The sequence below is a fragment of the Cyclopterus lumpus genome, chromosome 3 (genome assembly GCF_009769545.1).
Source record: "Cyclopterus lumpus isolate fCycLum1 chromosome 3, fCycLum1.pri, whole genome shotgun sequence".
NCBI lineage: Eukaryota > Metazoa > Chordata > Actinopteri > Perciformes > Cyclopteridae > Cyclopterus > Cyclopterus lumpus.
The window spans coordinates 25,698,613-25,715,014 of NC_046968.1; the positions used below are offsets into that span (position 1 = coordinate 25,698,613).

Sequence of the window (16,402 nt, forward strand, 5' to 3'; positions counted from 1 at the left end):
CAGAGTAACGAAAAAAACTGAATCACAATTAAACCGTTCCCTCTGTGAGGTGAATGAATGAATGAATCTGCCGGGATCAGCCCCACCTCGCTGTGCGGTTGATGACGTCACGCTGCTGATCCGGTCTGATCTCAGGAAACAGTGCTGGCCGTTGTGTCCCGGGCCTCTGATGTGTGATTAGTGGCTGAGTCATTATTAGAGGTACCGCTCAGGCTGTCATTAGTCGACTGTGACGTGTAGGAGTTTTACCTTTTTATGTCATTACGCTCAGGGGGAGTGGAGTCGGGAGGGGGTGGTTTGTGTGGGGGGTCTGTTGATAATTACGGTGCCGCTGTGTGTACTTATGTTCTTTCTAATCCCCACTTTTGCTTGTGGTTTCTTTTTGTGTGTCTTCAGTTCACGGATCATCTCTGTCTCTGGTCTCCAGCACTTCTTCCATTTACTCCACGGTGAGTACAAAAAGCCTTCGGGAGTCGATGTAAGGATCCTGGTGCATAGCACGCCTTGAATACTGATGCAGTATAGATATAAGCTTTCTCTTTTCTTTTTATTACATTACTTTTTTGGGGGCGTTTTTGTTTTCGCCATTACATCGTTTGTCCACTAGAGGGCGCTGACAACTTTATTTTTCAATATAATAACACAATAAAACACGGTTTTCAAAAGAATAGATATTTAGTCTCTCAAATATCGATATTGGTATCAGCCTCAAAAGTACGGATTGATGTTCTTTAACAATATCCGCCTTATTAATTAACCAATCCGTAATAATAGAAGAAGAAAAGCAGCGAGTCGATCAGTTCAGATGGATCCACAATTCATATGGAAACAAGAGTAGCCGGTTTCTGCATATGGGATTATGAAATATTGAGAAATTTGGCAAATACGCAGCTCCACATTTACCCTCTAATCCATCCAGATATCTGACTCAAGCACCCTGTGAGAAAAAAGGTCTGGCTGTCGTCAAAGGTGGGAGAGCCCTCGTGTACACACAGTAGCCAATCAGAGCCTAGTTTTCCCAACATAGCTCCGCCTCCCCCTCTGTGTGGGCTGGTTTACTCACCTGGGCAGGTGTAGCAGAGAAGAAAAAAAACACTCTCAGACATTGAATCTCTGCTCGGCACTGGCTGGTCCTCTTTGAGCAGGAGAGTCACGGGTTTGAAAACAGAGGGAGGGGAGAGAGTGGAGGCAAAGATGATGGCGACTTTATCCCTGGCGGGCACCGTCACATCCTGGCAACTAACGGTAGGGATGAGGTGGAGGACTGTAAGGCTGGAGGAGTGCTTCTATTGTTGGGTCTGTTGGGCTTAGACACAGCTGCAAGTCAAACATATAATAACACAGATTGCACAAAAAATCGCATTTTTCTTTTTTAAAGCCACCGTAAAGCTGACATTTCTGACTGAGGATGTGGATTAATGTGCCAAGAAGGTTAATTAAACTGCGAAAAAAATTGAAAAGAAATCTCAGATTCCTTTTTATTCAAACACTTTTGTTTCGCTGCCATGATGTTGACAGCTTATGCGACTGCTTGTGATCCTGGTCCAGGATTTTGTATCAGAATGAGATATCAGTGTTTTGTGTGCGTGTGTGTGTGTGTCTGCTCTGTTTGGGGTGTGTAGAAGGTGTGTGTGGATAGATGCCACTTAGTAAACCACTCACTCGTGCCACAGAACACATGTGTGCACTCCACACTGCGATACCTGCACAGACGCATGAGGCTGTTGAAACCTGTTTTGGGAGGTGTGACCACGCGAAAACAAAATCATTAGTTATGTGTTGTTCTGCTTTGTTGCGTCTGTCACAACACCAGTGCCGTGTTCAGAACTCCCAAACAAACCTTCAAAATACTGAAAGGTAGAAACACTAATACTTTCACTACAGAAAAGCACGCAGCGAGCACAAACCTTTACCGAGACTGCATAATCCTATATGTGTGTTATTCTACTATAAGGAAATGACTTAATGTGTTGTATTAAACATTTCCTGGTGCAGCTTGTTTACATGTAAATGTGGGCGTTGCATGTTTCACTGTTTTGGTGAGCGGCAGCAAGGTGTGCTGTGTTCATGCCGACGTCTTGTTTTGCCCGCTCTCGCTCTGTACGTATTTGGCTCCCTGTCTTTTCATACTATTGTTGTGTGTGTGTGTGTGTGTGTGTGTGTGTGTGTGTGTGTGTGTGTGTGTGTGTGCCGCCTATGGACACAATGGGATTCTCCCTCTCACACGCACACACACACACACACACACACACACACACACTCTGATAAGTGAAATGCCTTCAGGATGATATCTCCCCTTTCCAGACACATTACACCAGACAATCTCCTTCACAGTTTATACATCTCGTCTCCACAGAGCTAATAAATCAAACGCTGTGATGGTCTGACCTCCTTCAGCTTCAGCCCCTCTTTGTCACGTGTGAGAATTCAGTCAGTTCGCCATCTAATGATTTTCTCTTCTTGTGATGTTTGTTTTTTACAGAATGAGGAGAAGTCCCAGTCGGAGGTGAGTGTCGGCCCCGCCCACAGCACTTCTTTCATGTAGCTTTCTCTGCTCTTTAATTTTCCATGCGCAGTGGCTGGACTTGTTTGAATGGGGAGGGGCGGGGGGGGGGGGCATGTTCACAGTTGTATCTAGTTACATGTGTAACTGTATTGTGACTGACCCTGTAACGGGCTCTTGTTCCTCACCTGTGTACACCTGTATGTGCTCTTTTATCTCTGGCGTTTCATCTCTTCCCCGTCTGGGAGCCTCCCTCGTTTGTTTTGTTACTTTTCTTCTTTTTCTTTTCCTCCACATGTATGTATGTGTGTGTGTGTGTGTGTGTAATTGTATTTGTGTGTTTGGCGTCGCATGCTTATTGTCTCGGTGCTTTCTGATGTCTCACTCTTTTTCCCTTCCTCAGATCCGCAAGCTGCGGCGGGAGCTCGACTGCTCCCAGGAAAAGGTTTCCGCCCTGACGACGCAGCTGAGCGCCAATGTAAGTGAGCAAACACGTCCAAAAACAAACACATTTGGACGTGTGTATTGTCTCCTTCCAGTGTTTATTGTGCCACGCGTTTGATCGCAGACATGTGCATTAAAAAGACACATTTTGTGGTTATTATCAAACAATAAGCGGGCATTTTTTTGGTCCCAAAATCTGATTTAAAATGATTTAATATCAATGTATTATTGAGGTATTTATTACATAATAAATAATATTAGTTAGTAAGTTAGTTTAAAATACAATGCACTTATATAATGCCCATAGTCCAAAACTAACTCACTAGGTTATGATGCACATTAAAGACGTTTTATTTGTAATCAAAAAGACAAATAGAATAGAGCAGATCTTAGGAGATACATTAAAATCAGTTTATCAAATAAATACTGTAAGTAAAAAAAAAAAGAAGTAGTAAATAAAAGCTAAAATGTATACCAATACACGCGATAACAATGAGATAAATATGACCAGTCCAATGGTGGTAGCAGCAGCTTATATGGTGGAATTTTAATGACAATGAAGCAGTTGCCATGAGCACCTGCTTAGCTTATTGTGCACGCCAACATTTGCTGGTTATTCCCCAACAGAGAGTGCAACTGAGGCTATCAAAGATTGTGTTGTTGGTACTATTGTATTGGCATTTGTATCATAAACCAAAGTCGACAGCCATTCCTCGAGCTAGTTTAGTAAAATACAAAAAGGTAGAAATAAAATCTCGAAAAATAATAATTATATAAATATATATATATGCGATAATTAATAAAATAGCGTATTTATTCAAATATTTCCAGAAAGTGTGCTATGACCATAAACGGATATGTAGTTTTTTATCGAAAAAAAAGACAAAACTCAACTCATTTACTGAAATCTGGCACCAAAACAATCCCGAATCGCACGAAAGAAGATTTTATGATATTCTTCAAATGCTGAACGGAATGCTCCCACCGAGCACTTTCCCCCCCCCCCCCCCCCCCCCCCCCAGAAGGTGTAATTTCCCATCTGGCATCTGAAGATCTCTTAAAAGCGTCTCCAGACACGATTCCCTTCCGCCAAACCCGGCCCTCCTGTATTGCGCAAGTCTCGCCACGCTCCGCTTGTAATCTGCTTTCCCCCCCCCCCCCCCTCCATCCGAGTCCGTGCACGCCGGTGGTTCGACTGCGTATTAGCGGTATGGAAGGAAGGCAGCGGTGTTAGATTGCAGCGGGGAGTCAGGTCTCAGTGCTGAGGGACAGTAGCCGATGTGGACTGAAGACTTACAGCCAACGACGCCCTGGTACAAGGTGTGGCGTGGAAAGAAAAACACAGTGAGGGGTAGTGGAGGTGGGGGGTGGAGAGAGGGAGGGGCTTTTGTCTGTTCAAATATTTGATTACACGCCACAGACAGATGATGAAGTATCTGAACACGCCTCGGAGCCCCCCCCCCACACACACACACACACACACACACACATCAGTCACCACTTTACTCAACTCTGCTGCACACTTCCTGCAGGCGTCTGCAGATCACTCGTACTTTGCAAAGTCCAAAGCCTCACACGAGCTAGTGAAGGATGAACCTGCTCACCTTCGTTCAACTCGCGGTGTTTAAACCTGCAAAATCTGCAGATTTGCACTCGAAAGTAACGAGTTTTTCAAATCTTAAAAAAAAAAAAAAAGCCTATTTAGGTCGTAATGTGTTCGTTTTTTTCAAATCTTTTCTTTTCTTTCAAAGTGTGTTTTAAATCTTATTTTACTGGTTTTGTTTCAATCCCACCTGCCCAGTATGAAGCCTCTCGTGTTGTTGTCCCTTTGATTAGGAAGTCGAGTAAATGTATTCTCACACTGTGTCTGTACACGTTAAATAAAGTGGAGTGAAAAGAGGTTGTAGCCAAAGATGACTTCATGTCTGTTTTAGTCCAAGGGCAGTTTTTGGTTTGGCTTCAGCGTTGTGTTGTTTGTGGGAATCGGACCTACGGGGGATACTCGTTCATCACACGGGGTTATTATTTTTGCACGGTTATTTGGGTTTGGTTAGGTTTTGTTACTTGACTGATGTCATGTTTGGGTTTTAGCCTCAAGGTTGAAGCAGTTGTGTCGAGAGCTCTCACATTTTCTCAGTCGACTGTTTAGAAAAGAAATGTTCTCAGTCCCTCGTGTTCATCTCCACATCGGAGCACCCAGAGCTGTACTGTACGGTCAGCTGACTCCTTTTTCATGCAGTTGGAAGAAGGTTTTTGAATTCACATTTGAAGTGTTTGTCTGAGAAGTCTGAGAGAAAAGTTACAGATCTTACAGCTTAATGGATTCTCCGGGATTGGAGAATTTGTACTTGTCCATCATCATTTTTGCTGTTCTGTATTGTAATTGTAAATTCTGACTTATGGAAGTTGAAACTTCCATAATTAGCATGTCACGCCTGGAAAATGAATGACAAACATGGACATCTAATGAGCTCGACAGACCTCCTGGTTTACGTGTTGCTCGTCCCGTGTTTCTCCTGCAGGCTCACCTGGTGGCAGCGTTTGAACAGAGTCTGGGCAACATGACCATCCGGCTGAAGAGTCTCACCTTGACGGCGGAGCAGAAGGTAAAAGAAACCCCAGCTCCTCTTGTTTTATAACAGTTCACTAATTAAAGTGTTGATTTATTGGTCTGATACGCTCGTCATTTCATTTCCTCCGTTTAGGACTCCGAGCTGAACGAGTTGAGGAAGACCATCGAGCTGCTGAAGAAGCAGAACGCTGTCGCTCAGGCGGCCATCAACGGAGTAATCAATACACCTGAACTCACGCCCAGAGGGGACAGGACAGGTACAGGCCAACGCTACACAAAGCACGGATATTAAATTAGAATTTATAGGCGTTGTTTATCGTAATGCAGTGAGTGGCCATGATCTGTCAGAACCAGAAAGCAGCTTGAATATTCTATCGACAGACATTTTGAAGTTAATTTATGAATACATTGTTGTAGTTGTGAGCTTCAAACATAGTGGGGACAGCGGTTGTATATATTATTGTATATATTATTCAGTTCCCGTAGATTGTTTACTGTTATATTTACTGTTTACTGCCTATTGTTATATTTGATCTTACTATGTCTTGTGTGCACTTTACCCTTTTTGCTGCTGTAATCCTGTAAATGTCTCCACTGCGGGACGAATAAAGGATTATCTTATTTTTATCTTGTTGGTGTGGTGGGGAAAAAAAGCTTTAAAACAGTAGCTTAGCGCCATGAGTTCTTGATTACGTGAAAGGGAGGATAAGCTCTCCACCTGGTAAATAAGAGTAAATAACTCAAACGTTCACAAATGCGCAGCCTGCTTTTCTGCACACTCAAAGGACTCAAATTCAGACGTATATTCCAGGCTAATGTTCGGCACACATGTCCCGTCTCCCCTCAGCCGGCAGCAACGGCAGCCCTCAGCAGCATCACCATCATCATCACCATCATCAGCAGCAGCAGCAGCAGCAGCAGCAGCAGCATCAGCAGCAGCAGCAGCAGCAGCCGGACCTGCGCATCAGGAGGCAGCACTCCTCCGACAGCGTCAGCAGCGTCGCCAGCGCCACCAGCCACTCCAGCGTGGGCTCCAACATGGACACCGACGCAAAGAACAAGAAGAAGAACAAGAAGAACTGGGTAAGATGCTGTGAACGACATGTAAAACAAATTATAATGCATCCAAAAGACTGAATGAGTGATGATGAGTTACTAACAAGCAGCCGGGCCACTTGCGGTGCTTTGTTCTTTTTGTCTTTTGTCTCTTTGTGCATTTTCATGTGTGTGTCGGCGTCACGTGTTTGGGTTTCTCCCCTTCAGGTTTCTTTCGCTGGGGAAAAGGTGAATACACTTAAGATGTTCATAGTTGAACACTAAGTAATGAATTATTTGGTGATTTGCAGGCAAAAGAGACATTTAGGTTAAAACTGCAGAATTTAGTTGCAGTAGTCTTAAGCCGCAAATAACCAAATAGTTTCTAGTCCTTTTTTTAAATTTATTTTACAACAAAACATTTTACATACTTACAAACTTTTCCTTTCCTGTCGTTGAAAGACTTTGTTGTGCACCGGAGGACAAATCGGGGACGATGACGTACGCAGCTTCCTGTCCCTCTTCTCTTTCGTCCCACGTAGACTGAACAGCCTTGTTGTTGTTAGCCGCCCGTCGTTGTCAGAATCTGATCCTGATGTTGAATTTCAGGAATAGCGATGTGGTGCTTCGTGGTAGCCGTTAAAAGATGTGAGCTCGTGTTGGGTTTCCTGCTTTAGGTCACAGTGATAATAAACAACCCGTGTGGATGTGCCTGCAGCTGCCACAGTGTGTGTAGATGAGACCCCACAGGAGGCTCCTCTATGCAGGTGATGTGGAGCATATAGGGGCTGTGCGTGTGTGTGTGTGTGTGTGTGTGTTGGTGAAGGACCCCGCCCCCCCCGCTTCATGGTGGTTGTGATGTAGCATTAGCTTGCAGCTGCCTGGAGGTCAGTGTTCTTCCTGTTTGGGCCTCTAGTTTAGTCTGTGTCCCTCCATAAACACATGAACACACCCCAGACCCATATGAACATGTGCTGTTTTGTCTCTCTGTCTTCCTTTTGCTTCGCTTCATGTGGCAGGTCTATGAGGTAAGGACGGTACGCTGTGTGCAATGAAAGAAACCAAGCGCACCTTTTTTCTAGGTTACTAACCTCCTGTCCTTTTCCTCCTGTCCTCTGCTGCCACCTTTAGTGTCTGTCCTCTCCTCCCCAACACCGCTTCTCCCTGAAAACTGCTTATATGACACCTGGGCCAGCTCTTTAAAGGGGAAAATCCACCAGAAAATACTTTTTAACACTGTCATAATACAGGATATCAGGTGTAGCTTGTGTGTCTGGATAAAAAAAACAGCTACAAAGAACAACAATATTGTAGAAGAGGCACGGTGACCAATTTGTCCCCAACATCATAAGAAAAGTAAGGAAGCCCTGAGAGGCAAGTGATAATAATTCATGACTTGAGAACAGGTGGAAAAATGTTTTGTCAAGATCGTCTTTATAAAGTAACTTTAAAAAATCACCTGTGGGGAAAAAAAAAAAGTGAAAAAGAATAAAGTTTCCGCAGATGAAAGTGTTTGTTGTTGTTGTTGTAATACTCATGTTGGCCACAAGAGGCTGAAACGTTCTAAATCTAATTTAAAAGCATGTTTTCTTCCATGTGAAATTTAGCTTGCATAACTCGCGAGCACACAATAAATTATGCAAGCGGCAAAAAATTGTTACTACCCGTTCTCACCTTTTCTTAAGTCATAAACAAGAAAATAATTTTGATCAGACTTGGACAATTTTTCTAACTTTCCGTAATTTAATTGAGTGAGAATGCATTGTAGCAGCGGCTTGCAGATGTGTGCATCTGTCCTCCGTAGAGAAGCTCGTAGGGGATCGCTCACTGAAGTAGAAGCATTGATCGGAGTCTTAAGTATACGCGGTGGATTTCTCCCTTTAAAACACAAACGATGAGGAAACAAACAGATATTGACGTTGGGTCTTGTTGCATATGGCTCATTATTTTAGTTTTTTCTACATTTAAAGACGAGTAAAGCTTAGAAAGTCAAGAGCAAATTCACACTCTTATTGCAAAATCAGCAGGATTAGAAAAACAAGAAGTGGTTCTACTACAAAGTAAATTAGCGTGAAGAAAGCAAGCGCTCATCTTCAGGCGTCTCTCAACACCGTCACATGCTCCTCTTTTATTGCGTCGAAGAAGAAACTAATATCCAATTTTCATCCAGTTGCAAGGTTCACCGTTAATATTATTAGTATTTGAAAAAAACAAAAACAATGAGCCATAAGTCTTCACTTCTCCACACATTTGGAGCTGTACCTCAAGTGATAAAGACGGTCTACCCTTTAATTCCTTTACTCCCTTTGACTCACGTGCACTTTTTCACAGCTGTTTTCCTCCACTTTCCCCCGGCACACCTCCTCCTCTCCCTCCCAGCCGTGTGTTCGAGGTGCGTCGCGTCGCCGTGCTCAACCGCGTCTCTCCTTCTGTTTTCAAACCTGCAGCTGCGGAGCTCCTTCAAACAAGCGTTCAGCAAGAAGAAATCTCCCAAGTCGGCCTCTTCCCACTCCGACATCGAGGAGATGACGGACTCGTCGCTGCCGTCCTCCCCCAAGCTGCCCCACAACGGCTCCTCGGTCAACAGCCACATGCTCAGGAACACGCACTCCAACTCGCTGTACGTGGGCGCCTCCTGCTGCGTTGCTATCGCTCATCCCCGTGCAAACGGGTCTGCCTTGTCCTCGTGTCTCTAAACGCCGTTGTTCCTGCTTGTGTGCGCAGACTGTCCGAGTGTTTGGACAGCGAGGCGGAGACGGTGATGCAGCTGCGCAGCGAGCTCAGGGAGAAGGAGATGAAGCTGACCGACATCCGCCTGGAGGCGCTCAGCTCCGCTCATCAGCTGGACCAGCTCAGGGAGGCCATGAACCGCATGCAGGTCCGCTGGGGAGCGCACGCACATGTTATGACACCGTATCCACATGTGACACACAGTTAATATGATTGAATGAACTCTTTCCTCTTAGCTCGGTTTTAATTTGGCAAAATTGTCTTTTTTTAAGAGTTTTTTGTATCGTTAATTGTTGTGATTTAATTAATTACTACTCTACTCCTGGTCAGATGTTAAAGAAAGTTGACATTTTAGCACTCAACATTTATTTAGAAACGAGCACATTAGTTGACGCTATACTTTTCAAGTTCAGAATTAATAAACTGTTTGCTAACTTCATCCGTGTGTGTCTGCAGGTGGAGATCGAGAAGCTGAAGGTGGAGAATGACCGTCTGAAGGTGGAGAATCAGGGCAGCAGGATGGGCTCCCAGGCCTCCGTCTCGTCCTCTCCTCCCCGTCATCACACACACGGCCAGGCTCAGGGAACCGGGCCGGGGCTCTCCCAGCACAGCCTCAACCTCACCACCAGCGAGTCCACCAGCCTGGGTACGACAGAGCTGATGAGATACTGAATAGGCTTCAACCAAACGTCACAGATAACTTAAACGTTACAGCAAATCTATACCTTCAAAACATTTACAGGCCATACACTCACAAGCTTCCTTTAAGTGAGTTGGCTTTCTGCAGTGAATTGATTTCTTAAAAGGGAAAACTAAAAGACACTTGACTTAAATCCTTTGTTTCCCATTCTTCATGGGAAACGTAGAAGCCCCCCGTCTGACTTTGCTCTGCCTTCCTGTCAGACATGCTGCTGGACGACACCGGCGGAGACGGAGGCATGAGGAAGGAGGGGCGACACGTGAAGATGGTCGTCAGCCTGGACGAGGCCACCAAGTGGGGGGAGGTGAGGCCGGTTCCCAACAATACAACTCAAACTGAACTTTTTGTTCGTTGCGATCGTCAACGTACCCGTATCTGCCTTTGTTGGTGTCTTAATACCAGTCGTGTTGTGTTTTTCCCATCGCAGGAGGGCCGGCCTCGCCAGTTTCTCATCGGTTGCATCGGCGTGAGCGGTAAAACCAAGTGGGACGTCCTGGACGGAGTCGTCCGGCGCCTTTTCAAGGTAAACATAAAAACGGGTTTATTAGAAACACCTCGGTGTCAGCATGTTTAAAGAGTGCTTGAGTTTTTAAGTCTTTGAAAGGAATCTAAGAGTATTAAGCATCTTGAAAATGGCAGTTAAGATTTCCTTTTGTTTAGCAAAACTATTTTGATTAAGAGTCATAAAAAGGCCGGTGTTCTCTTTTTTTTAAACGTCCTTCAAATGCCGAGACTTTGTGTCCGACAGGAGTACGTCACCCACGTGGACCCGGTGAGCCAGCTGGGCCTGAGCTCAGACAGCGTGGAGGGATACAACATCGGAGATATCCACCGGCCCAGCATCCCCAAGGCCGCGCACACGCCCGAGCTGCTGCCCTGCGGCTACCTGGTGGGAGACAGCAACACCATCAACATCCGGCTCAAAGGTGCCCACGCCTCATCCAGCTGTGATGACTTCACACGGAGCAGCAAGTGTCTATTGGTCTTGTTCTTTTTACATGACCAGACCAACACAGACATAGATAAATGACACAAATGTCCTGCCGTGTTTGTCCAGGTGTGAGGAGTGAGAACGTGGACTCGCTGGTGTTCGACACTTTGATCCCGAAGCCGATGCTGCAGCGCTACGTCTCCCTGCTGAAGGAGCACCGGCGCGTCATCCTGTCGGGCCCCAGCGGCACAGGGAAGACCTACCTGGCCAATCAGCTGTCTCGACACCTGCTGCTGCTGGAGGGCCGACCTCTGACCCCGCACGCTGTCGTCACTTTCAACGTGGACCACAAGTCCAGCAAGGTAAATGCACACGAGTGATGCATTTTTATTGAAACTAAGCATCAATTCATTAAATAGATTCTGAAGATTGACCCTAACCCTGAATTACAAATCCAATGTGTGTACTTCAAGCAGTAAGTAAGTATGAAGACATGTAAGCAAAAGTATCTCTCAAGAACCAAAAACCTCACTAAGCCTAAAGTTACTATTTTTAGAGTTTTCCTAAAGTTAACTAAAGAGGAAGAATGTGCATTTAGCAGGTAAAGAAATTATGAACACGCATAGAAGTTTGGCATTGGTGCTGTTTGGTCAAATTAGGGCACCAGATGGTTCATTTACCACATCTGGACAACTTAGATCATCACAGCAAAGAGTCTGATTCTGTCTTATTTAGATCAGAAAGGTTTGGTGTATGAAACCCTGGTGCTCCAAGAACATCCAAACAAACAAATACTAATCTCTCTCTCTCTCTCTCTCTCTCTCTCTCTCTCTCTCTCTCTCTCTCTCTCTCTCTCTCTCTCTCTCTCTCTCTCTGACTGTAGGAGTTGCGTCAGTACTTGTCGGGTTTGGCCGAGCAGTGCAGCGGTGTCCCGGGGTCAGACAGCCCCCTGGTGGTCATTCTGGACAACCTGCACCACGTCAGCTCTCTGGGAGAGATCTTCAACGGCGTTTTCAACTGCAACTACCAGCACTGGTCAGTTCACACACACACACACACACACATCTACTGTATCTTCCCAATAATGCCCAAAAGAGTATGTAACATTTTCAATACACAGCCGCTTAAATACTACGGAGTGAGAACTGAAAATATGCAGATTGGTTAAAAGTATGCGTGTCCAGCGTCTGACAGAAAGAATAACAATCGGCGTGTTCCTCTCATTTCAGCCCTTACATTATCGGCACCATGAGCCAAGCCACGTCCTCCGCCCCCAACCTGCAGCTTCACCACAACTTCAGGTAAAACGTCTGCGCATATTTAAAAAAAAAACGACGCAGCGCTTTTTAAACCTGGCGGAAGCTTTTTATCGTCTTTTTTTTTTCTTCTCCGTGTTTGTTTGTCCTCCCATCAGGTGGGTGCTGTGTGCCAACCACGTGGAGCCGGTGAAAGGCTTCCTCGGGCGCCACCTCAGGAGGAAGCTGATCGAGACGGAGATCGGCAGCCGGACGCGCAACACGGAGCTGGTGAGGATCATCGACTGGATGCCGCGGGTTTGGCACCACCTCAACCGCTTCCTGGAGACGCACAGCTCCTCGGACGTCACCATCGGTAAAGAGAAGGACGCACGATTTGAGATCGAGGAGAGAGATCCCTTTTATTTAAACGTCGAATGTGTAGAAACAACCAGTGTCTCACCTCCCCGCTCTGTGGCACGCAGGACCTCGTCTCTTCTTGTCCTGTCCCATGGACGTGGAGGGATCCAGGGTTTGGTTCACTGACCTCTGGAACTACTCCATCATCCCCTACATGCTGGAGGCCGTACGGGAGGGACTGCAGGTAACGCACGCTCATCAATGATCGATATAAATGGGAAATGATAGTTGATTACATGCTCTGGCCAAAGAACAAAGAATTACACTTTGTATTTCAGTTCTGTGGTGTTTATGATGTTTTCAGCTGTAAGAATGAAACCAATTCATAATTTTAAAAAACATTATTCCTCATCCTGAGGGGGGAAGTAGAAGTGTAATGAGTCAGGGAATCATTAAACTGTTCAGATCTGCCCTCTCAGAAGACCGGGGGTCGTGTTCATCAAAGTGAAATGGATTCAATTTGTACATTTACTCTCCATGTAATTAGCATCTGATTTAATTAGGCAGCAGCTAATTACCAGAACGCAACCTGTGAGTGGGAGTGAAGGGGGAGAAATCAGCCTCAACAGCCTGGAAGAGAAATCACAAAGTAGAGACGCTGCTAAGGAAACACTTTTTATTCCTCTCGACAGCTGTGGAGGGATTATGTTGACTTTTTTTTTTTTATATACCGCAGTTAAGATTTCACGGTCTCTTGTTTCCTGAACTTCAGACGAACCGCTCCTCCAAGCTTCAGCCTTCTCGTGCGTTTCAGTGCTATATTCTGTGTTTCCCTGCAGCTCTACGGCCGCAGGGCTGTGTGGGAGGACCCCGCCGCCTGGGTGATCGACACCTACCCGTGGTCAGCCACGTCCACTCCGGCCGATTGGCCCCCGCTGCTGCAGCTCCGCCCGGAGGACGTGGGGTTCGACGGCTACTCGGCCCCGAGGGAAGGAGTCAGGAAAGAGCCGCCGCAGAGCGACAGCGACGCCGACCCGCTGGTGAGCAAAAAAACTACACACACGAAGGACAGAGTCGCCGGAGAAAGGGGAGGAGTCATGCTCAAATATAGGGTATCCCGTTCATGAGGAATGAGAATGTGGAAGTTTATTCTTGACTCGGTCTCCGCTAACATTCCTTAGCCTCTTTACATGCTCAAATCAACAAATACCTCAAATCTAAATCAAATCAGACACAGAAAATGATTGAAACAAATTAAGTTAAATTTATAAAGTAAAGAGAACATTTTTAACTGGTGTCAGTGACTTACATGATGAGACTGACATGTTGATTCTGGTGACAGATGAACATGCTGATGCGTCTGAAGGAGGCGGCGACGTCATCGAGCCCGCAGAGCTACGACAGCGACTCCAACAGCAACGGTCACCATGACGACATCCTGGACACGTCGCTGGAGTCGACCCTGTGATCGGTTTTCAGAAGGACCTTTTTTTTTATTTTTAATATAGGAACTGTGAGAACATCCTTTCTTTGGAGTCAAATTTCACGACACAAAATCCAGCCACCTTAATTTGGGTGCAGGTAACCCAAATATTTAAGAAGAAGAAGAAGAAGAAGGAAAGAAAACAGGTTCAAATTGCATTTCAGAAAACAGGCAACAAGTATATACTGCACTGCGCTGTTTAGTTTGTTGTTGTTGTTGTTTTTCACCGCTGTGGCCAGTGGCTCCTCTGTCGGGAGCCTGACTTCTACTTCAGACAGAAACAACGAAAGAAAAGCACACCGCCTGTCACGGTCGGCGAGGCGTCGTCATTACCGTCATCAGCATCATAGCAGCCAGCGGCGGGGTGGTGGGGGGGGGGGCTGAGGTACTCCTGGTCCGGCCCAGCCGCAGTGTGTCTGAACCGCCTGCAGGTGGCGATACAGACTCTCGTCTACCAGCCTCTTGAGAACAATGATGAGGCTGCTGCTGCTGCTGCCGCCGGTTGGTTGGATGGATGAGCAGCCAGCAGCTTTCTGCTCGTCTTCCTCCTCCGTGGCTAAAGCTGCCTGCGTGGTTGCCGGAGGATAAAGCAGGTCACGGTGAACGTTAAGTCCCACCAGCAGGCCCACTCACACTCCTCAGAGTTAATTAATACACCCCAAAACTCCACTCGCTGTTTGATTTGATTCCTGTGGTGCAGTAATAGGTCATGAAACGGGAATTGAGAGCACCAATAAAAAAAAAACGCCTCCGATCAAGATGCACCTTTTTAATGTTTTTCAGTTAAATGTCTGACAAACGAAAGAGAGCTGGTGTTTATAAATGCATATCCGTGATATATAAACGTGGTAATAAAAGGAAGTTAGTTAAAACTGTAGGGTGACATATTAACAAAAGGTCCTCAGTTGGTTACATCCTGCCTGAGAGACTTGTTCTAGCAGACAGTAGCTCCCTTGAAATGGAGCAGAGTAACATTAAAGTACATAAAACACTCTAAGGACTAAATCTAATTTACTAAAAATCCCTTTGTTTGCCCAAAAAGAGGAAAGGGCACACTAGCTGGGAAATAAACATTCACCATGACTGGATCTATCCTCTAAACTTTGACCATGTTTGTCATCCTTGTGTCGTAACTTCACAAAACAACGACTCACTTCTCCCTTCGACCACTTAATGATCCTTTGAGACATTGCACAACTCTCTTTTGGTGCTGGACTGAATTCAAACAATGCCTTACTCTATGTGCATTAGCAGATTTTTATTTAATTTCATTTGTCTAAACGGCTGTAAACTTTAACAAACGGGGCTCCCGGGACGCGAATGAGGAGCAGTGCTTGTTTAGGGTTTCTAAATTAAAAGGTGTATGCATGTGCAGCCTCTGTGCTGTGAAGCTGGTGTAAATATTTGGACCACTAGCGAGAGAAAAAAAAAAAGATGAATATATATTGATGTGTTTCGGTGCTCGGATTCAGAACGTTCTGCAGGTCGATCGTGTGTGCGAGGGAAGTTTTTAAGACGACGTGTCGATTTTTTTATACCTCATCGCCCATCCTTCAGCTGTGCTTTTCGTCACGCTCGCAAGTCGTAATTAGCCGAAACAAACGCGTTCGGCTAATTACGTGAAAGCTCGTGTCAATGCTGCTTTTGTTTATAGGGATGTAATTAATCGGAGGTTTAAAAAAAAAAAAAAAAAAAAAAAAAGGTATAAAGGTACTTGTGGTTGAATGACAATGTAAAACAGTTTGAGATTATTTCTGTGGCTTAAAAATGTAAAAGAATATCGTACTTTTGTTTAGTTTTATTTTTTCTTTAAACCTCCCAGCGTGGGGGGGGGGGGCGGAGGGGTCATGTCATCCAGCACAACCTCCACGGCTTTCAGTGTTCTAGTCACGGATCCTATGCAACATTCATTCTGATGTCCGAATGGAAGCCAAACGCTGTGTGTGTGCGTGTGTGTTTGTTTGTGTGTGTGTGTGTGTGTGTGTGTGTGTGGGTGGGTGTGTGCGCGTCTTTCCCCCTCCCCTCCCCCGAATGTTTTTTTTCAGCACTGCCCGAAACTTACAGCATGGAATCAGATTTTGTTAGGACGTTTCAGATGTTTAGCCCCATGTTCTTTGTCCATATTTGTATGTCCCTGTAGGTTTTAGAGGCCCTCCCTGCTGTGGCACCTGTAAGCACAATGAGACCGAGTAAGAGTCCGCTCCAAGAGGTTCGGGTGTCGTGAAAGCATTTGACCCGTCTGTCAAGTTTATTACTCAAACTCAAATGAATGTTAAGCCTTCTTTGCTATGTACATTTTTTTGTATGTAACATAACCTTGTAAATAGTTGATTATCTTGCAGAATTTTGATGACTTTTTCTAGCTGATTTGTTACAGTACTTGGAAAAAGGAGTATTTTGTGTACAGTC

General features: G+C 45.4%; 1 protein-coding gene across 1 annotated transcript in view; it reads left to right on the plus strand.

The window, feature by feature from the left end:
- The window catches only part of nav2a (neuron navigator 2a), an 82,904-nt gene extending 66,537 nt beyond the window's left edge, over positions 1-16,367 (plus strand). The window contains exons 21-39 of the mRNA XM_034561141.1: positions 397-449; positions 2,483-2,506; positions 2,907-2,981; positions 5,470-5,553; positions 5,653-5,776; positions 6,367-6,602; positions 9,002-9,174; positions 9,279-9,432; positions 9,741-9,930; positions 10,188-10,288; positions 10,412-10,507; positions 10,733-10,910; positions 11,042-11,277; positions 11,799-11,950; positions 12,145-12,216; positions 12,330-12,526; positions 12,636-12,754; positions 13,350-13,550; positions 13,853-16,367. Of these exons, the coding sequence (XP_034417032.1) occupies positions 397-449; positions 2,483-2,506; positions 2,907-2,981; positions 5,470-5,553; positions 5,653-5,776; positions 6,367-6,602; positions 9,002-9,174; positions 9,279-9,432; positions 9,741-9,930; positions 10,188-10,288; positions 10,412-10,507; positions 10,733-10,910; positions 11,042-11,277; positions 11,799-11,950; positions 12,145-12,216; positions 12,330-12,526; positions 12,636-12,754; positions 13,350-13,550; positions 13,853-13,978 (2,591 nt within the window). The 3' untranslated portion in view covers positions 13,979-16,367. The remainder of the gene's footprint in view (positions 1-396; positions 450-2,482; positions 2,507-2,906; positions 2,982-5,469; positions 5,554-5,652; positions 5,777-6,366; positions 6,603-9,001; positions 9,175-9,278; positions 9,433-9,740; positions 9,931-10,187; positions 10,289-10,411; positions 10,508-10,732; positions 10,911-11,041; positions 11,278-11,798; positions 11,951-12,144; positions 12,217-12,329; positions 12,527-12,635; positions 12,755-13,349; positions 13,551-13,852) is intronic.
- The last annotated feature ends 35 nt before the right edge of the window (positions 16,368-16,402 follow it).